Source organism: Eptatretus burgeri, chromosome 15 (genome assembly GCF_056783735.1).
Source record: "Eptatretus burgeri isolate ZD-2024b chromosome 15, Ebu_testis_v1, whole genome shotgun sequence".
NCBI classification, from domain to species: Eukaryota; Metazoa; Chordata; class Myxini; order Myxiniformes; family Myxinidae; genus Eptatretus; species Eptatretus burgeri.
In genome coordinates, this window is record NC_140975.1 from 27,553,400 (window position 1) to 27,580,114 (window position 26,715).

At 42.7% G+C, this 26,715-nt stretch overlaps 1 protein-coding gene across 3 annotated transcripts in view; it reads left to right on the forward strand.

Moving 5' to 3' along the window:
- The window catches only part of GRIN2C (glutamate ionotropic receptor NMDA type subunit 2C), a 316,497-nt gene that overhangs the window by 146,613 nt on the left and 143,169 nt on the right, over positions 1 to 26,715 (forward strand). Inside the window, exons 1-2 of one of the 3 annotated variants that reach the window (XM_085856960.1) lie at positions 14,849 to 15,112; positions 18,887 to 19,479. In XM_085856960.1, the coding sequence (XP_085713086.1) occupies positions 18,956 to 19,479 (524 nt within the window). In that variant the 5' untranslated portion in view covers positions 14,849 to 15,112; positions 18,887 to 18,955. Of the gene's footprint in view, positions 1 to 14,848; positions 15,113 to 18,886; positions 19,480 to 26,715 lie in introns of those variants that run through there. The other 2 variants (XM_085856959.1, XM_085856958.1) reach the window with 2 other exon arrangements.

Here is a 26,715-nt window from a genome sequence, read left to right on the forward strand (position 1 = left end):
GATTGGTTGGGGGGACGGGGAGGGGTTCCAGAACCGGATGCGACCGGAAGAGAGATGAGCGGGTTGTTTGGTCGCAGGTGGAAAACAGGATGGACTCGGATTCCAAACGCCTCGGACGTCTTTTCCTTCTACGATAAAGATCCGCATGCTTGGCGTTTTGGTCACGAACGACTGCCATTTGTTGGTGTCTATCAGACACATTCCACTCTACGGAGATCTTCTGTGTCTGATGTGCTGAGAAGGGTAACCCTTATCATAGAGTTTCGCTGGTAACGATTCTTCCCTTGATGTTAGTACCTTCACATGGCTCGTGTGTAAAGAGCTCTATTTTCCCTTTGTGGTACCTTTCATGTCTCGCATTGCCTTACACTGGTTGGTGTAGCTCGTCTGAAGAGTCCAGAGTCGATTTCTTCTTGGATTCTTCATCAACATTCCTGCATTCTGCTCTCTCAGGTTCCAGAGGGCTATTCAGCTCAGTACCTCGGCAACTTACCATTCCCTTTTGGCATAGCCGTCACTTATGCGTTCATGACTCCGACCGCCGGCCAATGCTGATGCAGTGCCCGCTGATGCAGTGCCCCCTGTTACTCATTTTGCTAACCTTGGAAGGATGATGGGCTGAGTCAACCTGCCTGGTGTTAATTCAACAGCAGGAGAGGGGCTTAAACCCAAGGCCCTAAGATCTTAAGCCAGCCAACCGTTAAGCCAACATCCAGCTCCAGCAATGAATATTCAGGTAAAATTATAAAAAAAAATTCCCCCAAATATCACTTTCATTTATCTGGTTGTTTTGTTACAATATGGACAGGATCAACCCCAAAATGCATATTTTGACATAAATTTTTCAAATTTAGAACCGAGAACTCCGGTAGATGGAATGGATGTGGTGGGGCAGTCCCTTGGCCTCCACTGTCTCCAGATATGATGCCCTCAGACTTCTTCTTGTGGCAGGAGGGGTAGGGGTTGTTACAGGTTGTTTTCCAAACCTCTGTTGCTGACATTGAAACATTTTGTGCAAGGATAACCAATTGCATCTGTAGTGTGACGAGGGATATACTGACTAACATGTAGATTGAAGTGGATTACCGCTTGGATGTGTTTTGTGCCACTAATGGTGTACATGTTGAGGTGTACTGAAAAACACAAGAAAGTTTATAAATTATGTTACAAAATACATAAAAACCGCATCATTGTATGTCTTTTGGTTTGGTTGTAATAATACTTTAAAACCGGAACAAGACTTTCTGGACAGCACGTACTTATTCCTAAGCCTAAAATTATCTTCATATGATCCATGTTAAGTTTACCAAATCAAATTTTTGAATAAATCAATGTTTATAAAACTAATTTTATTATTTTCTTTTAAGTGCCAGGTGTATGCAACAACTCAAGACATTCCTCATTGAACCTCCCAGTCTGAGATCTTTCAATCAGCGCAAGAATAAATTGCTTACTTTTTTTCTCTCATGGGATTTTTTACCCTGGGCTTCTGCAAGTTACAATATTTTATAATTTTTACTTTAATACATATGTGCTGAAGCTGCAAATTGTATAAAATAGGATTAGTGATCTAATTCCATGTTTGTAGTAAACCTTGCATCCCTGGGCTTATCGGTCGGTGACAGTCACGTGATGCACTGATCCAGTTTCTTCAAACTTTTCTTTTTGATGTTGTATTATCTGGTGACAGGGGTGGTTCATTCTAATGTTAGTAAAACTGGTGATGCACTTCATACACATTTTCCTGTTTATAAATGAACTTGATAACACTTGTACTCTTCTCAATGGTTAACCAGTGACATCCACAACCTTCACCAGCCAGGATTATTCAGCAAATGTGAAAATGAATGGAGGGAGGAGGCAACAAATTCAGAATGGTGGACAAAATTAATTAAAACTTTGCAAGTTTCATTCAATCATCTCGTATGTTGTGTTTTTGTTTTACTATCCCCAATGACCATCATTTCTGGATAACTTGAGACCCAGCCAATGAGCCAATGTTTTTATGTTGATAGTGACATCATCGAAGTGTATGTGGAATGAATGCCTGCTGAGTCTGGGATATGGTACCGAGAGTAATTGTGAATCAGGGCAGCAGGGTAGCTATATGGTGGCATGCTCAGGATTGAGCTGTCTGGTCTGGGTTGATCCCTGGTGTGATGGGATTTAGTCATAAATATAAACAACTTTTAAATGAATTGCTGTGATTTAGATGGTGTTGTAAATCCAGCTGTCGAGTCCGCATTTGGTTTGTGGACATTGAAGATCCCTCGGCTTATCTCGAAAAGGCAATGGTGTATTGATATTGTTGTAATTATAAGGGGATGCCTATAAATTATGTGTACCTGGTAAATGTTAATAGTAAGAATGGGGTTGGTAGCAGATCTGAAGTAAAGTCCTAAGGGCAGTGTCAAGGCAGGTAATATTTAACTCCCACGCACAAACCTGACAATGACATCATCCTGCCTCACAGGTTTTTCTCTCCTGCCAGTCGCTAAATTTCTTTCTCCCCTTTATTTACTTTGATCCAACATTTCCTGTGGGATGTTATCCAAAGTGTCCAATTAAATTTCCAACAAGTCATAGATTAAGCTGCATGCAGAAACTCCGACTGGTAGTTCTCCCAGTCTCTTGTGCTCCTTGATTTAAAAAAGATCTCTTCCAAAAAAAAAAACTGGTTTCACAAGAAACCTGATTATCGACCACTTCTATGCACATGCCTCTCATCACTCAATATTACATCTTAACTCTACGGTATATTTAATGGATGATACGGGATCGTTAATTGGCTCACTCATGGTCAATGTCAACATCGTCACTTGATTTATTGGCTCACTCATGGCCAACTCAGGCCAATCACATCAGACAGTTTAAGCCAATTTTAAGTGTTGTGAAAGATGCCATCTTCATCTATATTACATGTGCCAGAAATAATCCAAAGAATTAAAGCATCAAAGAAGACGATTTCTGCAATATGAGAGTTGTGTAAGTCAAGAGCACAAGGGCAATCTCCCGTGTTTCATAGACTATTTCTCGAGAGATCTCCCTATATTCACCGACTTACAGTTTTAGTCTCTGCACACAGTTAAAGACTCCAGACGAGATGTTTAAGTCCCAGTTCCTGTTATATTGGGTCCCAGGTGCTTCAGTCTCTTGAGTCTTGAATGGAGTTACTAGTCATAAAAAATAATGCTCCACAAGTCTGGCTCATTGTCGGAGTCTCTGACTCAGATACGACAGGCCAGTGTTTCCCTCCTGGGAGTTTCCTTGTGTATCCACCTTGTCCACCTGATGCATCCTTTCTTGCCCCCCCCCTCCCATTCCTCCACACACCAATTGTTTTCCAAGTTTTCCCCCTTCAACTCTGCTGTTGGTGTTCCTTCAACTATGCTCCCCTGTCTTTCTACTGTTCCTTTTTCTCTTGTTCCATTCAGTGTACTAGCTTTTACATGAGCCTTGACTGTATACAAAAAGAATATTCCTTCATTGAGAACATTGCTGGAACATTAATACCCGTTTTGTGAAGACATGAGTACGTATGGCATGCAGTGAAAATCACCAATTTGTTAAATCGTCTGTGTTCTTACAATCATGCTGAAACGTTGAATACAAGATCAAACACACTTTACTTTTTAAAAAATTACCAGCGCCATTGTCATTGTTTGATAATTGTTTATTACCTCTGCCACCAAAGGTGGACAGAGGTTATGTTTTTACCCCTGTCTGCCTGTCTGTTTGTTGGTCTGTGATATCTCAAAAAGTTATGGACATATTCAGACGAAACTTGATGGACAGGTTGGGTATGTGACAAGGACGAATTTATTAAATTTTGGTGAAGATCTGGATCTGGATCCAGATACGAGAATTTTGTAATTTTTTTTTTAAGTGATTCTTCACCATTGAGAGATAGAGCCAAGAATGATATAAAGTGCAGTATAGTATGATATCTCAAACAGTTTTGGATGGATTCGGACGAAACTTGGTGGATGAGATGGGTAGGTGACAAGAACAAGCCGATTAGATTTTGGCTATGGTGCAGATGCAGATCCGTCTGGTCTATCTATCAGTGGGCTACAAAACATAAACTAGTTAGCCTGGCTGATGTTTTAGCTCGACCAAGTGCTGTTCTAGTTTCAACCCTGTTTGTTGGGTCGCCGAAATAGGTGACCCTTATTGTCAGTAATTCTGTCTGTTTGTTACTTACGAAATCTAAAGATTTTGTAAATATATTGATCACTTCCGTCCTCTGTTTGTCTGTTTGTTTGTTTGTCGGCACGATAACTCGAGAACGGAAAAAGCTACCAATGTCAAATTACACCACGTGATTCAGGAGGGTGATGGCTTGCGCTGATTAGATTTTGGTCAAAATCGGTCAAAAGGTCAAGGTCACAGTGAGGTCAAACATTCCATTTTTGATGGTTTGGTACAGAATCATCGTAGAAACTTCTGGTTTGCGTCGCTACCTTCTCGAGAGACAGCTTTTATTAGACAAGGTCAGAGGTCAAGTTGACGATTTCGTAAGTACCAGCCTATGACTGCTTGTTTGGATGTTTGTTTGGATGTTTGTTCGTTTGTCATCAGCATAGTAAACGTGGGCGGATTTTAACGAAACTCGGGTTTTAGGTACATCCTATGACCAAGTGCTTTGGAAATTGTGATGGTTGCTAGGGACACTTTGGTTCCTTAGCAACAACCGAAAAACCTTCAAAATCGGTGCCGTTCACGCGAAATCAATTCCGAAAGCCATTATCCCACGTAGGGTTATGAAATTCGGCACGAATGATCTACAGGTGATGCTCTATAAAATATATTCCGGTTTTTGTGATATATGTAATACTTTACCCACAGCGCCCCCTACAATTAGTGTATGCACGAAAATTGGCGAAAATTGAAGGCCCCCCTAGCGACCAGGTGAGTGCATCGATACGAATGAAACTTTGCAGGTTCATGGTACTCAATGAGTACTACAACTTTGCCTCAGGACATATTGTCCGATTTCGCTTTGGTCAGGGATCAAAGGTCAATTCGTGCAAAAATCGATAATATGCGAGAGCTGGAGGTGCCTTCGCGCCAAATGCTACTCCTCCTCGGGTTATGGTCGGATGGTCATGAAAATTCACACTAATCGTCTGGCATACATTGTGCACAAAGGTTCGAGCCAGATTTTCGATTTAGATCTTTGTTCACCCACAGCACGCCCTCAAACTTTGGGGATTTCCGATTTCAAACCGCATTTTCGGTGCTTTTCATTCAAATGGATACCGAGTAGTTATCAGTAGGTGGAACTGGATGAGATTTGATATGCATAATCTTAAGGTGATTCCCTATCTGCTATATGACATACATTTTGCTCTATGTCTTATAGTTTCCATGCTCGGCGACCCATCGCCACCTACCTGCTTGTCTGTTTGTTTGTCTGTTTGTGTTCAAGATATCTCTAAAAGCTGTGGACGGATTAGGACGAAGCTTGGTGGACTGGTTGGGTGTGTGACAAGGACAAATTGATTCGATCTTGGGAAAGATCCGGATACAGATACGAGAATTTCTTATTTTTAAAGTGAGTTTTAAAGGACACGGTTACGGTTCCAAGGAGATATGAAAGAGATGCAACGAGGAGATATGATAGAGATGTTTAAGATAATGAAACCAATAAAATAAGTGCAGAATAATTATTCAACAGAGTAGACAGTGATATGACAAGGGGCCATCGCCTGAGAGTAAAGAAGAGGAGAGTTAAGAAATCCTTCGCTTGCTGAATGTGTCAAGAAAATCATCAGTCTGGAGCTGACATTGAAAGTGTTAAGGCAGATGGAGTCGGGTATTGGTGCCACCACTGTTGGGTTTCAATTTGGTTTCATGGAATCATCTTGAAGGACAGTTGTGAAGAAAATGAAAAAACTAAAACATCTAGCCAGTCCTTGACTCCTGTAATTGCTCCAAAATTAATGAGGTCTCGGATCAGTTTAATGGAGAAGATTGAGAGACTTTTATCCTCCTGTATTGAGGATATGAATCCGGATGCTATGCCTTTAAATCTGGCAATAGTTATGGCGAAGGTACTGAGCTTATATCATGAAGTAAAAGAGCAGGAAGGCAAGGAATCTTCAAAGGAGACATTTACGGCCAGTCGAGGGTGGTTCAAGTGATTTAAGCACCGCACGTGCAGCGATAATTTCCAAACACATCGCGAGGAGATGGAGAAACGGCACCCTAAATTCTGGCAACTTGCAAAGCACACGCGGCCGCACCCTTTCCAACCCATTTCCAAATCTCCTTCTAATAATTATATCCAATCCTTTCCCTCAATTCCCTCACACAGATCAGGGCTGGTACCGTGGATCCCACCACCTCTGATAACCGCAAACACCATGCTCGATGGCGGGCGAACCCGCGCGCTGACAACGTGTGCAATGGCGGACCCGCGTGCACTGTACAGGGCATGCTCTATGGCCGGCGGACTCGCGCGCTGACCACGTGTGCAATGGCGGACCCGCGCACAGTGTACAGGGCATGCTTAATGGTGGGCGGACCCGCGCGCTGAACACGTGTGCAATGTTGGACCCACGCACAGTGTACAGGGCATGCTTAATGGCGGGCGAACCCGCGCGCTGACAACGTGTGCAATGGCGGACCCGCGTGCACTGTACAGGGCATGCTCTATGGCCGGCGGACTCGCGCGCTGACCACGTGTGCAATGGCGGACCCGCGCACAGTGTACAGGGCATGCTTAATGGTGGGCGGACCCGCGCGCTGACCACGTGTGCAATGTTGGACCCACGCACAGTGTACAGGGCATGCTTAATGGCGGGCGGACCCACGCGCTGACCACGTGTACAATGGCGGACTCACGCGCAGCCCGTGATACTTTATCATCGTACAGAACAGGGCATGAATAACACACATCTTTGGTCGGGTCTGCGCATGAGGTTATAATAACATCTTGCCAGTCTTCGCTCACCACAACAGCCACAAATGTCTCCTGCGGACGGCAGATATCCTCCCGCACCTCCGCCTCGATGCAGCTGCTACTAGGCCAAGGCATGCTGTGCAGCCGGACCACTCAGGCCGCGTGACGCACATGGAGCAGGCACATTGACCAGCGCCAACCACGTGTCGCCGGGTCACGGCACAGGGTTCAGTGCAAGGCGATTCATATCACGCGGTTCGGTGCAAGGCGATTCATGTCAAGGTGCTCGGAGCGAGATGATTCTGCAGCTTGGAACCATCTGGCCAGAAGTGAAGTGGAGCTGCTTCCGGTCATGGCGGCCGGCCCGTGTGCTGGCCAGGGCCCAACCAGAGCGCCCGATTTGGGTGACGACACATCGCTTTGGGTCGTCGCCCCCGCCCTGCACCACCGGATCTATAAAAGGAGGGTCGTGGGGGAGACATCGTCGTTCAAGTGTCATTCCTGCCCAACGTTCCTGTCTTCATTCCTATCGGCTCATTCTGTTTGGCTTGGGATCGACAACCTACCCATTCGCCTGCTGGCTCCTCCATTCTTTACCAATTCGCCTGCTGACTCCACCTTCTTTACCACCTCACCGCCCTTCTCCACCCACTTGCTTCAGACTCCACCTTCATCCACCCATTGGCTTCTGACTCCACCAAAGTCCTTCCCTTCACGCCCGATGGTCGTGTCATTCTCTGGACTGACGCCAGCTGCACAAAGTGCCACAAAGCAAAAGACGATGTGCCAGCTGTCAGGGAGGTATCGCCCAGCAGAACATCCCCCCCAAAATGTACTGGTGGTGCGGTCGGGCAATCGTGCAAGGTATTGAAACACCGTTAGCCTCATCTCTCCTTTTTCTCTTCATTAACTCCTCTTCATCGGTGTGTGTGTGTGTGTGTGTGTGTGTGTGTGTGTGTGTGTGTGTGTGTGTGTGTGTGTGTGTGTGTGTGTGTGTGTGTGTGTGTGTGTGTGTGTGTGTGTGTGGGTGGGTGCGTGCATGTGTCCTGGCGCCTGTCTTCTGTTAAGATTGTACAATAATTATATCTAGTATAGGCTCTGGGGGGGGGGGGGTGTTTGTGCACATGACTCTTTTAGACCGTCACCCTATTTTTTTTTGTTCTATATGCCAAGACCTTCAAAAAAAGTTTGGGTAACACCTCCAGATCAAGTACGTTTTCTCTGTGGGGTCCATCTTGGATTCGCAGTTGGCTACCAAAAAACTATAATTGAACCAAAATGCCCATATTGGGTTTAGATGGAATGAATCATTTGTGAACATCCATAAATTATTAATTTTGATTTACTTCAATTACTTAAGCCTGGTGTTGGCTTAGTGGTTAGGGTGGCGGCTTGGGATCCCAGGGTCCTGAGTTCAAGCCCCGTTGGCTGCTGAATTAACACCAGGGGGTTGACTCAGCCTGTCATCCATCTGAGGTCGTCAAAGTGAGTACCAGTGTACTGGTCCCGGTGTATGCCCCGGTTAGAATAGGTATACCATATCCCTGTGTGTCGTAAGAGGCGACCAGGGTTGGTGTCAGGAAGGGCATCCGGCCATAAAACATTGCCTCAAGAAAAAGCCTAACCCCTGCCCAGCAGGGAAAAATGGCTGTAAAAACGGTCATTTTTATTTTATTTTATTACTTCAATTACTTATGCATTGCTTAACACATTTTAGCATGATTTATTCTCTTAAAACTTGGTTCACAGTCGAAAATGACCATATTTTACGTAATTTTAGTCAAAAGTAGTCAAAATAGCTTTCAACTTGAAAGTTAGTTGCAGCAAGAAAAGACAGAGCATGGTTGGATTCACTTATACGATATTTTGTGTACAGTTGTTTGTAGGATTTGTTATCACAGATAATGCAGTTCACAACTCGCAACCCAGTTGCTATAGTATCTGCATTAGGTTGGTGGCGAACTGCCTGGGAGCAAGAGCTTCTACCTTCAGTTTTGTTCTGCTGATAAAAAGATGAGTCTTGGCCTTGAACTAGATTCTTCTTAGTTATTCTGTCAAGAACTGTCTTCATAGTGTACTTCTTGTAACATTCATTAGTCACATGATATCAAAACCCATCTCCTTCAACAAGCTTCAGTTTTTTGGAAACATGGTCATTGTGTATGCCGCTGGCTTCCCGTATCCTTTTACAGCCATTGCTTGTGCTTGCTGTCTTATTGCCTACTTTTTGGCAGATAATACATTTTGTTGCATCATAACAGAGGTCTTGAGATGACTTTACAAGAGTTACAGACTCCATCATTGGCACTTTATCCAACTCTTCACAACCCTGAAAAAAATAGCATATTATTAGTACTACATGTTGTACATACTAGGGGAATTGGAGGCACAACCACACTCTTCAAGTAAATTGGACAACTACCTATTTGGAATCAATGCTAGTTTTAATTTTGGCAATTGTATATGACCCCCGTCTCCTCAGGGACATAACAGGTAAATACATGTAAAGTATTCTGCACATTCTGGATGAGGCACAACCGCATACCAGTGTGTGGCTGTGTCCCAGGCCTGGGGCACAATCGCACACTGGTATGTGGTTGTGCCCCATCCATTTACATGTATGGTTATGCCCCATATTACATGTGTTCATGTTAATGGGGGTCTGTTTTTGTTTTATTGTTTAGGCAGAAAACATGTGATGATAGTTTCCATTCTTCCCCAACTTCTGATAATGTATAATCTATCATTTTCTTCATATTCATATGTATCCTAGAAATGATTTGACAAGCTGATACATTTAATATGTGCATAATAACAGTTGACCTTGAAAACATAGGCCAAGGTCAAGGTATTGGAAACCAAATCCATTCAATTCCTTACCCTTGAAAATGTGATGATTTGACATTTAATTCATACTTCTATGTGTTCTGGATCAGGTTTTATTATATTTTACAAATTGCCTAGTTAATATCTGAATACTAGTATAATAGTTGACCCTGAAAGCATAAGTCAAGGTCTTTGAAACCAAATCCATTCAATTCCTTACCCTTAAAAATGTATGATTTGACATTTAATTTATATTTCTATGTGTTCTAGATCAAATTTTATGACATTAGACAATTTGTCTATTTATAGATAGAATTGGGGGATTCCCTCATTTTGGGGATCAGATAGAATTGGGGGATTCCCCATTATGGGGAATTCCCCCATTTTGCTTTGAAATTTAAATATTTTGATCTAGATTTCACAATTATTCATGAAAATATTTCATTATAAGAGATACAATTGTTCTTTGATATTTCATTTACAACTTTTGACCATTATATTTACTTAAAATTTACAGAAGCTTGGCAAATGCGACATGCTTAATTTGATCGGCCAATGATCACTCTTCCTTTTACTGGAAAAGAAATCTATATGACAGTTATGAAACAGTCCACCAAAGTCTTGAAACTTTGTTTTTCAGTTTCTTCAAAATTGACTTATCCTGACATCTCTGGTTTCCCCCTTGTGGTCTATATATATATATATATATATATATATATATATATATATATATATATATATATATATATATATATATATATATATATATATATACATGCATGTATATGTGTATATATATATATGGATACAAATAAACATGACATTGTGACCGAAGCTTTTCGTGCTGCACTCCTCAGGGTAAAATTCGCAGCAATTGAAGAAGGAAGTGAAGGCGTGTGCTTTATACGCAGGTCTCAAGGTAGACGCTGATTGGTTCAGCCATAATGACGTCACGGTTAATCCGAATGCCCATTGGTCGGCTCATCATCTTCACCTCGAGCTCCCATTGGCTGGAGCAGAGTTCGCCGATGATCCGGATGCCCTGGAAAGGGCAATCGTCACGAAGGTTTGAAGTACAAATCAAACATATTGTGTCCAACACGTTTCTGGCTGTGCAACCCCGAGTAATCTTGACCTCTCGCCGTTTGCTGACGTCAGTCAACAAGGATGTGCTTCCCACCTCACAAACCAGCAATGTTATCTATGAGTTTAAGTGCCGATGTGAAGCTTAGTATGTAGGCTGCACAACACCAAGATTGGCTGATCGGATCGAACAACACGTCCACTTGGCGATTCGAAGAAAGATTGAGAGAACACAACCAGTAAGAGCATGTAGAAATATCCAGCAACCACCGGCCACTGTACCGGCTTCATCTGCCATTGCACAGCGCTTGGTCGCCAGCCCTATCTGCGCAGACCAGTACAATGCAGATACGTTCAGGATATTGAGCCGAGGTCGGAGCTCGCTTCATTTACGTATGTTGGAAGCAACCTTCATCCTTACCACCAATCCAATACTATGTCATCAAAAGGAATTTATACGATCTCTGTGTCTCTTTCAGCATGGAAAGATCAAGGGAAGTTCGGTAACGAATGGTGATTGGACCTTCAGGGAGGCCCCTCCCCCTCTCTCCAGGATGGGGTTACAAACGTGAATCATCGGTGAACTCTGCTCCAGCCAATGGGAGCTCGAGGTGAAGATGAGCCAACCAATGGGCGTTCGGATTAACAGTGATGTCATTATGGCTGAACCAATCAGCGTCTACCTGATTGAGACCTGCGTATAAAGCACACGCCTTCACTTACTTCTACACTTGCTGCGAAGTTTTACCCTGAGGAGTGTAGCACGAAAAGCTTCAGTCACTATGTCGTGTTTATTTGTATCCATATTAGAGTTCTGTCATACCAAACATCTGTATATATATATATATATATATATATATATATATATATATATATATATATATATATATATATATATATATATATATATATATATATATATATATATATATATGAATGCCTTAATGCATCACAAGCCTGGTGTTGGCGCAGCGGTTAGGGCAGCGGCTTGGGATCCAAAAGGTCCCGAGTTCAAGCCCCGTTGGGCCACTGAATTAATACACCAGGGGGTTGACTCAGCCTGTCATCCTTCCGAGGTCGGCGAAATGAGTACCAGTATACTGGGCCGGTGTATACCCCGGTTAAAAGAGGTGTACCATATCCCTGTGTCGTAAGAGGCGACCAGGGTTGCGTCAGGAAGGGCATCCGGCGTAAAACATGTGCCAAATCACTATGCGGATCATACGGATGATCCGCTGCGGCGACCCCTAAAGGGAGCAGCCGAAAGAAGAAGAAGAAGATATATATATATATATATATATATATATATATATATATATATATATATATATATATATATATATATATAGTTGTGGTTTCCGCCGCGTTCGGCATGCGGACGACCGCTTCAGCCCAATTGCGGCCACGCATCCGCCGAAGGCAACAATCCAGTCATGACTTTCCGGACCAACCCCGAAATCCAGTCACGGATGCCTTAATGCATCACAAACTAGCCAATTATTATGTTCACGCGCTACAGGGTCAATCGCCGAATTATCGATATACCTAACTATTCGCGTGGACAGAAATACCGGGAGTTTATACTTTGACTTGACCTGCACGAAAACGAGCTGCTTCAGCAGCTCTTTCCGGATGCGAAGCCGAGCGGTTTTAATTCGCCAAATCCCGTCGGACCAGATTTACTTTTAGCGGCTTTAAAAGCCAGTTAAAATCCCGAGCGCACCATGGCAGTCAATACAGGAAGGGACGCAACGAGCAGGTGACATTCAAACAATGGGTGATTTATTCTCAACCAGCACGTAAGCAGTCAATGGGGCAATAGGGACAAGACATGAGCAAAAGCCTACAGCCGAGTGTAAGAAATGCAAGTATTACAGGCACTTATACAATTCACTACTTATTGTACTGGCGCCACGAATGCACACACACACACACACACACACACACACACACACACACACACACACACACACACACACACACACACACACACACACACACACACACAATGATCGGACCAGCTGGTCTTTATTGAGACCGATCTCGGACCTGCCCGCCTCGTGTGGTCTTCGAGGACCAGGTCCCCGAGGCCGACTGGACCCCCAGCACGATCCGGATGATCCAAGTGAGCGAAGTCAGCAGGGCGACGGCTGGCGGGAGAAGACCCTCCGTGCGCACTACCCAGAACTCGTGTGCAACCAGAACCACAGGAGGACCAGTGGAGAACGATGGGAGAACCAGCCATGAAGGACGACAGGAGGACAACGCCCGGAGAACCAACAAGAAGCTTGAAGAAAATAACAACCACCACTGCTCGTGTTTCCGTCTCTCTCTCTCTTCCCTTTTTATTTTTCAAGGACGCGCCTTGCTTCCCGCATGACCCATCCGCTGTCGGTGGGGGCTGCCGCATTCCACCCCCCCCTGAGTTGCTTTTATGCCCATATAAGGCAAGGAATTCAGATTGTGGATGCAGTCTGAACACGCCCGCATTCCATTAACCCCCCCCCTTCCCGCGAGCGCGCGGAGGATGCCAGGAGCAGAGAGTTTGGTGGGTGGGAGCTTCATCTTTCACTTATTGAGCGCGCACTGCATGCCGAGAGCAGAGGCTTTGGTGGGTGGGGGCTTCACCTTTCACCTCCTGAGCGTGCAGGGGACGCTCGCTGTTCTGGCAGCATGTCCGCCACCAACTGGCATTTTGCGGCTGTCGCTGAAGATGGGGTTTTCCTAATACAAATGGCAGCACCTTTATTTACCCATTAAACAAGGGAAAAGGACTATCTACAAAACACGTACTTACCGAGAAAACAAATCTATAGGAACCTGAATGTCTGTGTGCTCATTCCTTCCAGATCCGCAACAATACATATATATATATATATATATATATATATATATATATATATATATATATATATATATATATATATATATATATATATTAACAGAAAAATAATTATAAAATGAACAGGATAGAACGATCATAAATATATATGGAAAAATTATGTGCGCAGACCAGGAATACGAACCCAGGTCCTCTGGCAAACCGTTCCAGTGCTCTGCCATCTGAGCTATCTGGGCGACCCACCAGCTGCTCTCGAGAGCAGGCCTGAGGTGCTCCTGTCGTTGGCAGCAAGTGCCCGGAAGCGGTCGGGGAAAGAGAGTGGCACTTCTATATGTGGAAGAATTGTGTTACTCAACCAGTGGGTTGCCCAGATATCTCAGATAGCAATTCACTGGTACAGATTTTCCAGTACAGTTTTCCAGGGTTCCAGAGAACTTGGGTTTGTTTCCTTGTCTGGGTATGTAATTTTTCCACATATTTAGTGTATATGTGCGTATGGACAGGGACATGACAGGAGTAGAGACACCTTGATATTTAAAGAATTTATTTCTTGAACACAAAGTGCAGTATATTTTATGGATATTTTATGGATTCTGTAGCTGAGGGGAGTGTTTTGCATGGGGATTCTCATGTGTGCACGATGTGTGAAACGTCTTTATAGTTGTTGAGGAACTCTGGGAAGGGTTCGAAACAGTGTTAGCACTTACCTTGTGCAAGTCTACTTGGGTTGCGTTATGCAAATACTTCGGCTGGAGGAGTGTGGGAGAGGTCAATCGTGTGTGTATGTGTATGTGTATGTGTATGTAGATATAGTTATATGTATATCTATGTATATGTATGTGTATACATAGATATATATATATATATATATATATATATGTACAGGTATATGTATATACAGTCATGCGCCACTTAACGACGGGGTTACGTTCTGCGAAACGCGTCGTTAAGCGACGTCGTCGTTGTGCAAACATCATTTTTTTTTTCCATTTTCGTTTTCGAACATCGCACTTACACAAACCTAGACACCTAAGCTATATGGTGTAGCCTATTGCTCCTCGGATACAAACCTGTACAGCATGTTACTGTACTGAATACTGTCGGCAATTGTAACACACATCCAAGAGATGGAAGACGTTAGGTTTACCTTTGTGCAGTTCATGACGGCCATCAGTGTTGTTAGCAGCAGATTACAACCTCCTCTCGCATCGATTATAGAAAGGTGAATAAATAGCGTTTGGATTTTATAAATACGTAATCATTGCATCGATGTTATAATTTACAAATGAATAAACGAGCACCTGTCAATTGTGATATATATTTTCGGAACAGTGCGATTGTTTTAACAACATAAAAAGCTTCACCAAAAATAAATTTGTGTTTTAATTTCGACTGTAACAACAATGATTTATTCGCGGAATTCTTCAATTCAAAGGTAATCTACTTGCCAGAAGGTAAACGTGCAAACATTGGTTCAGTTTGAAAGCAGATTTCCTTGAATCCCGATTTAGCACGATCCTGTTTTTTTCGCGATGACATTTTATGGACCTCAACGATCGCATTATAACAGGGCCACACTGTCCTTTATTATCATTATGAGGTATTATGTTCTCTAGAGTGTACATAATTGTATGTGCTATTTTTATACGAGGCTACATCACTCGGCGATAGGAATTTTTCAGCTACATATTTTTTTCATTTTTTTTTTTTTTTTCAGAGCTGACAGACCCGTCGTATATGCGATCCGTCGTTGCCCGGAACGTCGTTAAGGCCAAAGTCACATTTGCTCTACGGCGAGGATACGGCGGCCATATGCCCTCTGAATTGACAGAAACGTGCGGCGGCCGCAGTTTCTGCGGTGGCCTCAGGGTGGCCCTTTGCCGTATGGCTATATTTTACAGGCCGTAGGGTCGCCGTGGAATTATAATGCGGAGTTATAACTTTTTTCATTTCTAGGTTCGCCTTAGCAATTCGACAAGCCGAAAAAAAAAAACTGGTGAAAAAAAAAATTAACCCATTCGTTACCGTCCGTCTGGCCGCACGTTCGCCTTAGGGCCCCCTGCAGTCACCTTGCGAGGACCTTGCGTCTGCCTTGAAAATTATATGGCCACCGCAGGAACGCCCTAAGGTCACCGTGCGACATCAAATCAAAGACCGTACAGCAACCCCACGTTTTCGGTCTCCACAATTTATAAATACGCCGTGCAGCTCCCCGAAAAATAAAAAAATATGTCTGCTACATTGTGTGACCGTGGAAATACTGCATCCGCCGTATAATTGCTAGTGGCCATAGATTTTGGAGACGCCACGGCCGCTGTGGCAAATGTGACTTAGGCCTAAATACGCCGTGCGGCTCCCCAAAAAATAAAAACATATGTGACTGCTTACTTTGTGTGACCGTGGAAATACTGCGGCCGCCATATAATTGCTAGTGGCCGTAGATTTTGGAGACCCCACGGCCGCCGTGGCAAATGTGACCTCGGCCTAAGCGGCGCATGACTGTATATGTATATGGATACATATGTATATATGTATATTTATATATGTATGTATATGTATATGGATATATATATATATATATATATATATATATATATATATATATATATATATATATATATATATATACATATACATATACACGTGTCCCAAAAAAATGTACTCACTCTTTAAATGACAATAAATGCGTTGTTTATTGACTTAGAAACAAGATTAATGGTTAAATGGATAAATGCATGTTTGCAAATGTTCAAACCGACGACCATCACGTTCCAAACACAGCCGATAACGCGGACCAATGGATTAATGTTGGGATGTAACTTTTCCAATTAATTCGCTTCAAAATGCGATGGGCGCTTGATTTTGGGATTCCTGTCTCATGAGCCATTTGTCGTACAGATTTCCGTGGGATCAGTGGAGGGTTTCCAGCAACTGATTTTCCTTTGCGTGGGTGGTTGATAACCGTGGTCTTCCTGAACGCTCCTTATGGACGTCATGCACAGTTTCATCTGTTTCAAACTTATCTCGGATGCGAGCAATGGTGCGTCGCGTTGGTGGGTCTTTGTGAAAATGTCTTATAAATATTCTTTGCACTTCCATGATGTTTTCGTGCTTCCAGTAGCACTTTATGATAAATTTTCTTTCTTCAAAACCTAGTTGTACTTCTGCCATTATTAGGGTCAATTTGATCTGAAAATAAATGAAAAATTCAATGAGTTATGAGGAACCAAAATGTGAGTACATTTTTGGGACACCCTGTATATGTATGTATATATGTAAATATGTGAATGTGTATATGTATATGTATGTATATATATATATATATATATATATATATATATATATATATATATATATATATATATATATATATATATATATATATACACAATACACAACCGGTCAAAAGTTTTAGAACACCCCCATTTTTCCAGTTTTTACTGAAATTTTAGCAGTTTAATGTTTTAATGTACTCTGAAATTAAAGCATGGAACAAATAAACAATTGCAGATAAACATGAAATCATGGAATTGTTTTGTTGAACAAAATTTAATACAAATCTTTGACTCATCAAGGTGGCCACCTTTTGCAGATATAACACCCGAAAACACTCGTAGCATTCTTTCTCCAATGGAAATCAAATATTTTTGGAAAGTTCTTCGCAACATTATTGCAAAAGATCCCACAAATGTGTTGCACTTGTACGTTGCTTTGCTGTCACCTTTCTGTCCAGTTCATCCCAAACCAGCTCGATGGGGTTTAAGTATGAAGACTGTGCTGGCCATTCTGGGATTTGAAGCCCACCGTCTTGTTCTTTTCTTCTGATGTAGTTCTGACGTAGCCTGGAGGTATGTTTTGGGTCGTTATCTTGTTGTAGGATAAAGCCCTGACCAACTAGGCGTAGATCAGAGGGCATTGCATGGCACTGCAAAATGCTGTGGGAGCCCTTTTGGTTCAGGGTGCCCAGTCACTCTGTGCAAGTCGCCACTCTGGATCCAGCAAAAGAGCCCCAGATCATCACGCTTCCTCCTCCATGTTTGACAGTTGCTGTCACACACTGAGGAACCATCTTTTCTCCTTCTCGATGGCATACAAAAACCCTACATGATGAACCGAAGATTTCAAATTTTGATTCATCGGTTCATTCGACCTTCTTCCAGTTTTCAGTAGTCCACTGGTGGTGCTTCATGGCCCAGGCAAGCCTCTTTTTCTTATTTTGCCATCTTAGCAATGGCTTTCTTAGTCTTCACAGTCGTCTCTTCACAGTTGAAACTGAGGCTTCCTTACTTTGACCAGTGTTAAGCTGTGCTTGAAGCTGCTGTCCTGTGAGCCGCCTATCCTGCAAGCTGTTGACTCTCAGAAACTTATCTTCTGATTGTGTTGTGGCTTTGGGTCTGCCAGACTTCTTCCTGTCAGTTTCTTCCAGCTTCCAAGTGCCTTTTGATGGTGTTGGAAACTGTACTCACTGACATCTTGGCTTCTTTGCAATTTCTCTAAAGGAAAGACCTTCACTTTTTAGGGTTATAATGGCCTGTCGGTCTTTCTTTGTTAATTGTCTTTTTCTCACCATGATTATAGTAATATACTACTTCCAGCAGTGCAATATTGTCCAAATAATGCTTCAGAGGGTGTAGTTTCAGCACTGCTGTTTGTGCCCAGACTGTTTCAACACTGCTTTTATCCTGCTTTCAACTGCAAAAGTCTTTTATACTGCAAAAGTCTGTTTCAACACTGCTTTTATACAGACAGAGGGTTTGTAACTAATCAACAAAAGTTGGGACACCTGTCAGAATTGTTTGCATCAACTTTCAAGGCTTAATTTACTTCCATTGCTGCAGAACAGCTGCAGTTGCTGACCCATAACTTGTTCTCTGAAAAGGGCCTTTTGAACAACTCGGAAATTTGCATTACTTTTCAGTTTTTGGTAACCTAAACTTTTGTTTTTTTACCTCTGGCAATTTACCGCTTAGCTTTGTACCATTTCAGGTTATTCACTGGACTTGAACTGCTTAAATTTCAGTAAAAACTGAAAATGGAGGTGTTATAAAACTTTTCACCGGTAGTGTTTGTCATTCTTATGCCCCTGGAGTTGGTGTGTCTACCCCAAAATTTGTGCATCCATTCCATGTACCCTTGCCTTCGTGCAAATGGGTGGTATTAATGGTGTGGCATGCTATTTCAAAAGGTTGTTGATGGTTTATGACAAAACATGTTTTCTTTGTTTTTAGGAGAAGGATTCCATCTTTCTACAGTTTGGTGCCACGACACAACAGCAGTCACAAGTAATCCTTCGTTTAATGGAGGAATACGACTGGCACCGTTTTGCCATCGTCACCACACGGCACACCGGCTACCGAGACTTTGCACACTTCCTGCACACCAGTGTCCTCGGCAGCATTGTGGCCTGGGAAATCGAAGCCATTGTCACCTTGGAACTGTCAGAGAGTGGTGACACTGCCCGGGCTGAGGCCCTTCTGCGAAGACTTCATGCACAGGTCGTCGTGCTGTACTGTGCGAACGATGAAGTGGAGCACGTTTTCGCATTAGCCGAAGCTGTTGGCTTGGCGAGTTCAGGCACCGTGTGGATAGTTCCAGGCTTGAGGGTGAGTGTGAAAATCCCTGACACCTTCCCCATCGGGCTCATCACCATTTCTTTCGATGAGGGGCAAGGAAGTCTTGCTTATCGAGCCCTGGATGGTATTGCTGTGATAGCGGCCGCCGCACATGCGATGTTCATGGCCACCGGGCATCTGCCAGAATCGGGCTGTACGTGTGACCACACAAACCAGCACAACTCCTCAATGTGGACGACCTTTTATCAGTGAGTGTCATGCTTTTCATTTTATTCATCATTTTTATTCCTATTGCTTTCTATAACCTTGCCTTTCTTGCTCTGACAGCAAGGTTTTTGTTTTTGTTGTTATTTTTCATTCTTTGTTTCTGATGTTACATTCTAAACCTTCATCAGCGCAGATCAATTCCCATAAAAGAAAGTCATGAGTGCCACACAGGGAACAGCTATGCTCTTTGATCAGCTACGAGAGTATATCAGACAGAGTCGTGGGTGAGAGGATGAGGAGGGAAGGGGGTGGTGGGGAGGAGGTGGGTAGGAAGCAAAACCCACATCATACATAATAAAGCTTCTTAAAAGGTTGCATTTTAAGAAGCTTTTTGTTTTTAATCCTGGGATAAGCAGTGCAAGACCAATTGATGTTGCTTATTAATCAGACCCACAGCCTTAACATATAATTATGACTCCACATGTATTCCATTGCTATTTTCAGTCTTTACAGCCTGTTACTGTCTCAGAAAAGCAGCTCCAGGAGTACAACACATCTTAACATTGCTGTGTCAGTCCAGGCATCAAGTAGAAAATGTTCTCAGACCACTACTCATTTGAAATACAAGTCCAACTAGAATGACACTCGGTAGAACACATACCTCCGCCCAGCTTAACAGTTTGTTTTGTATCCCACTGTAAGGCCGGATCTGCATCTGGACCTTCACCAAAATCTAATTGTCTTGTTTTTGTCATCGAACCAACTCATCCATCAATTTTCATCCGAATCTGTCCAAAACTTTTTGAGATATCATGCTATATATAATTTTTAGCCCTGTCTCTCAATAGTGAAGAATCACTTTTAAAATTCTCGCATCCAGATCCAGATCTTCAGCAAAATAAAATCAATTCATCCATGTCACCCATCCAACCTGTCCACCAAGTTTCGTCCAAATCCGACCAAACTTTTTGAGATATCCAGCTCACAGAAAGACAGACAGCGGTGAAAACATAACCTCCATCCCCTTTTCGCAGCGGAGGTAAAAATAGATGTTTGTATTTGAGCAGGAGCGAGGTGACTTTTATTCAACAAGGAAGGTGCAGATGTTGAAGGGTGCCAGTGGTGTAGAGTAGGGTTGGCAGATCCCAGAAACCCAATTCTTAAGTTGTGCCAGTGGTGGGTGTGGTACGTGGCGCCACCCAAATCCAAGATGGCTGTTTCGATATAGGCTAAAACCAATATTGTCAAACATAAAGTAATACTAGGCCGATTCCAATGATCTTGGTATGCATTCTGATAGTTTTGGGTATGTCCAATGTAATGGAGAGGGTGTCATTATCACCCAAGGTCAATGTTATGAGATAAAGGTCAATATCACAGTTTTTGGTCAATTTTATGCCTGTTTGACCTTGACCCTTTGATTCAAGGTCGTCAAATCTGATGACATGAAATGATTCCCCATACATGATTTCCTATAAGTGCCCAATACATACCTAAGCTCTCAGACAAGTATTTAAATAGTTATAGGCATATTAAAGTAAGCTATAAATCGATTTGGGATCACCCCCCTTACGTCATGTGACAAATTTCTGACAAATTCAAGTGTCATGCAGAGTTCCAGCAACTTGGCAACAACAAATAAGGTAATATTTTGAACATTTTAAAGACTTTCAACATGAAATAATGTATAAATATAATGCATAACAGTACCAAGAACATGTATAACTACCAAAATGGAATGTTTTTATGAGGAAATAAGAAATCTAGTGCAAAATAGATCGGAAATTTGACTTTTTGGACTAAAGGGGGAATTCCCCCATTTCTGGGAATGGGTCCCCCCCTCCTTTTTTTGAAATAGTCGCTGTAATGTTTTAAATATTGGTCTGAGGGCTTAGGCATGTATTAGGCACTCATAGGAAATCATGTGTGGGGAATCATTTCATGCCATCAGATTTGACCTTGAATCAAGGGGTCAAGGTCAAACAGCCATAAGCATTAGCATTTTCACAAATGGCTGGAGGTTCGCTGACTGACCCGGACATAGAAATCCTTAAGACATATACAGCTCAGATGTATGGGGCAAAGGGAAAAGTCATGTCACTGAATTACCATCGCTATATTGTCTTTGAAAAGGCATATGGACCAAAAGCTAGATCTCGGAATGCACTAGCAAAGCTGAAGGGAATTGATGGCAGCATGATTCCTCCCTGCGAATCAGAAATTTCCCAACACATAAAACGGTCATCATTTGTAGCAAAGATGTGGGCCAATGCTGATTTATCAGAATTAAATCAGCATCCATCTTCAAATGATAGCTGGGAGTTGCATGAAGAGCAGTATGAAATCATTTGGTTTGATGGTCAATGGCTTCCAGAGTCACTGGTTCCAGAGGAAGAGGATCACTCACATCAAGAAAGCTCTGATGATGACCTCAATGTGTCTTCATCAGATGAAGACGGTCTATCCTCAGATGAACACTAACTCTGATAACAACACAATACCATTCATTGAACTTAAACCAACCCTGTCAGTATAAAAACAGAATTTTCTCAATTTGGGTTTTATTTTAATTAGTCAATTATGCATATCCATGGTGGTGATCGATAAAATAGATCCCTAAATTTATAGAAAGTGGTAGATTAGTTCTATATGTATATATGCATGGTGGTGGTAAATAGGTTAGGTAATATATAGAAACAGATTGTAGTGGGGCATTGTCATGCAAACCATAACAATGAACAATTTGTTTCTTTTCCAGAAAAATTCATGCAGGTGGTCAAAATAAATTTATTTGAAAATTAATTTTTTTTTCTTCTTTTTTTAAGACTCACATTTTCCAATCAGAACACATTTTTGATGAATACAAAATTATATAAAATGCCAAGTCACTAGATCTACACTTTGTGATAATGACTGAATGTAATGGTTACAAATGAACTATATATATAAAATCTGCCATACCTATAAATCTAATTAAGCTTGTTCTTAAGTAAGCTTTCCACCACAAATCCTATTCTTAAGGCCCCCGCCCACTGGCCATATCTGCCCCTGACCAGCCCCCGACCGGCCCACTCGAACTGCCCCACCGACCTGCCCGACCTGGGCTGACTGGGCCGACTGGCCCCAGACTGGACCGACTGCCACATCTGGCAGGTCGAGGGGCAGGTCTGGCAGGTCGGAGGCCAGTCCTCTTCCCTCTACTTCCTCTTCCCCTCTCCTCCTCCAAGGCTCTCCTCCCGGCCTCTCCTCATCCCAGCCACTCCTCCCTCTTTCCTCTTTGCTCTCCACCCCCTTTCCTCCCCCTCCCCTCCTCCCACTCTCCGCATCCTGGCCTCTCCTCATCCTGGCCTCTCCTCATCCTGGCCTCTCCTCATCCTGGCCTCTCCTCATCCTGGCCTCTCCTCATCCTAGCCTACCCTCCTCCATTTCCTCCTCCCTCTCCTCTCCCTTTCCTCCTCCCTCTCCTCTCCCTTTCCACCTCCCTCTCCTCTCCTTTTCCTCCTCCCTCTCCTCTCCCTTTCCTCCTCCCTCTCCTCTCCCTTTCCTCCTCTCCTCCAAGAGAGGGGGAGGAGAGGGCATGAGGAGACGGGAGAAGAAGGCATGAGGAGAGGCCCAAAGGAGAGGGTTAATGACACCCGACCTACCCAACCAACCCCACAATTTTGATCATGTTGAAAACTCGACGACCGCATCCGAGCATAGTCGACTGTCCCCGACCAGATGCACGGGGGGGGGGGGAGTTCGGGTGGGCCGGTCAGGGGCAGGTTGGGGGTCGATCGGGTCAGTGAGCGTGGACCTTAAGGTTATATTTTTTCATTCAATGTACTTATCCCTGTCAAATGACACTGGATTGGTATTTGCACTTTAGGCACTGAAAGGAAATCATATATGGGGAATCATTTCATGTCAGCAGATTTGACCTTGAATCAAAGGGTCAAGGTCAAACAGGCATAAAATTGACCAAAAACTTTGATATTGACCTTTATCTCATAACATTGACCTTGGATGATAACGACACCATCTCCATTAGATTGGGAATACCCAAAACTATCAGAATGCATACCAAGATCATTGGAATCGGCCAAGTATTACTTGATGTATGACAATATTGGTTTTAGCCTACATTGAAACAGCCATCTTGGATTTGGGTGGCGCCACCTACCACACCCACCACTGGCGCAACTTAAGAATTGGGTTTCTGGGATCTGCCGACCCTACTCTACACCACTGGCACCCTTAAACATCTGCACCTTCCATGTTGAATAAAAGTCACCTCACTCCTGGACTATATTATATGGCAGACGTGATGGATCAAGCAGCTTTATTCATTTGGATTTGATCAATTTGAAGTGAAGAAGAATAATGTTCACAAAATATGTAATCAACAGAATGTTGATCGAGATATGCTAACCGCCTTGGGAAGCAAGGAGAAGCTGACATTTCAGGTGGTAACCCTTCATCGGAACAAAAGAGGGTTAAAGCTTCAATAATTAATCGTTTAATGCCCAAAACGTCAGCTTCCTCTTGCTTCCCACAGTGGTTAACACACCTTGATCAACAACCTATTGATGTCATCTATTGCTCTACCTGTTCGCCTATTCATATCTGCACTTCCCTTCACCAGCATGATTAGTTCTTCAATCTCATGTTCAAAAAATGTGATTTCAAAAACAATCCAAAAAAAAAACTTTACGGGTGAAATGACCTTAAAAAAAGTCACGATTCATGAATATGAGTATTATTTTGCCCCTTTATTATCTTGCCAAAACGAAGTTTTTGCAAGATATGTTAGTCAGCTTGTATGTTTTTTTTGTTTGTCTGTAATCACGTATAAAAAATTCTGCAGAGCACAATTATCATTGGAAATTTTTGTAACTTCGCATATCAGAGGCCTATAGAGGTCCCTTTTAGCGCACAAAATTTTGAAGGTCAAGGTCAAAGGTCAAGGTCACTTTGTCGCAAATCAGGGGAGTCGACAAAACGCTTATTTTTTGAGTAATTTTGATCGGATCGTCTTCAAACTTCATGGGAATATAGTTCATGGTCTGGCGCTCAGCTGATTAATTTTTGGTGGCAGTTGGCCTTCACCTTCATGGTTAGCACCTCAGGTCAAACATATTTGACCAAGGTCAAATTTTCAAGTTTAAGGAACCATATCGTGTAGTACCTCAAATTGAACACCTCAATGAGTGCTTTCTAGATATGTCAAGCTTGAGACATTATGACGTCATTTGGTGACGTTATGAGGCAAACGCATATTTTTCATGGTTACTCTGTAGAACGATTCTCAGAGGCAGATATTATGGCAGATATTCTCTCGTAGGCAGATATTCCTCAAGGAGTCGCTCCTGGTGGATAGCAGCTCTGTTCACCTCAGTGTGACCTGAAAGAAGTCACACGTGGTCACCTTTTGGCAAGATACGGGTCACCCTGAGGGTGACATTGGTTTATTATCTTGTCAAAATGAAGTTTTTGCAAGATATGTTAGTCAGCTTGTATGTTTGTTTTTTTGTTTTTGTTTTTTTTTTGTTGTTTGTCTGTAATCACGTATAAAAAATTCTGCAAAGCACAGTTATCATTGGAAATTTTTGTAACTTCGCATATCAGAGTCCTATAGAGATCCCTTTCAGTGCACAAAATTTTGAAGGTCAAAGTCAAAGGTCAAGGTCACTTTGTCGCAAATCAGGGGAGTCGACGAAACCCTTATTTTTTGAGTAATTTTGATCGGATCATCTTCAAACTTCATGGGAATATAGTTCATGGTCTGGCGCTCAGCTGATTAATTTTTGGTGGCGATTGGCCTTGACCTTCATGGTTAACGCCTCAGGTCAAACATATTTGACCCCAAGGTCAAATTTTCAAGTTTTAGGAACCATGTCGTGTAGTACCTCAAATTGAACACCTCGATGAGTGCTTTCTAGATATATCAAGCTTGAGACATTATGACGTCATTTGGTGACGTTATGAGGAAAATGCATATTTTTCATGGTTACTCTGTAGAACGATTCTCATCGGAATCTCTCGTAGGCAGATATTCCTCAAGGAGTCGCTCCTGGTGGATAGCAGCTCTGTTCACCTCAGTGTGACCTTAAAGAAGTCACACGTGGTCACCTTTTGGCAAGATACGGGTCACCCTGCGGGTGACATTGGTTTATTTATGTGTTTGTTATTTCTTGATTAATTTTGTTGACTGATTGAAAGCATCAACTGGTTACCTGGCAGAGTTGAGCAAGACAAGTAAAAATGGACCAAATGGCCTTTACCCCTGAAATGATATACCGGTATCTTTTGTCGAAGGAAGCATAGTGTTAGTGAGGCCTCACTGTCTTAACGGCTCAGGTGGCTGGCTTTAGATCTTATAGGATCTTGAGTTTGAGCCCCTGCCATGCTGTTTAAATAACATCAGGTGGGTTGACTCAGCCTGCCATCCTTCCGAGGTCGGCAAAATGAGTAACAACTTATTGGGCCAATAAGCCATTCGAGTATCATGCATCAGAGTGAAGACCCATCTCGGACTGTGCTCCTTAACCAAATGAAACTGCCTTGGCAGTCCTCTGTGCCTTATGCCATGAAAGGAATGGTTCTATCTTTTGTGGTACCTTTCTAAAGGTTTTTTTATTTGTCATTTCCACTATGGGCCTTAGATCTTGTTAAAAAAAAAACATCCATAAACTATAAGGGCACTCGGTATAAACTAGAAGGGCACTCCCCAAAATGGTCCTTCATTGCAGTGAATTGTTGACCATGAGGGAAGACTACCCAGTGTATCGACACACACACAATTAAGAAGCATATGTATCTTCTCTCCTGAGTTATGACTGAAGAAATATAATCAAACCTTGGACCTGGGAATTGTACCATATTAGAATAACGAGAAACACCTTCTCCCTACGGTCGTGGCAAGGAGGGGCAACTTTAATATGGAGGTGGCCATCACAACTTAGTACATCCCCATGCACACCCTGAGTACAACCACCAAGTTTCAATGCATTTTATTCCCACAAACAAACAAACAAGCAGTCAAAGACTGGTACTTATGAAATCGTCAACTTGACCTCTGACCTTGTCTAATAAAAGCTGTCTCGAGAGAAGGTAGCGACGCAAACCAGAAGTTTCGACGATGATTCTGTACCAAACCATCAAAAATCGAATGTTTTGGATGTTTGACCTCACTGTGACCTTGACCTTTGACCGATTTTGACCAAAATCTAATCAGCACTAGCCATCACCCTCCTGAATCACGTAGTGTAATTTGACATTGGTACCTTCTTCCGTTC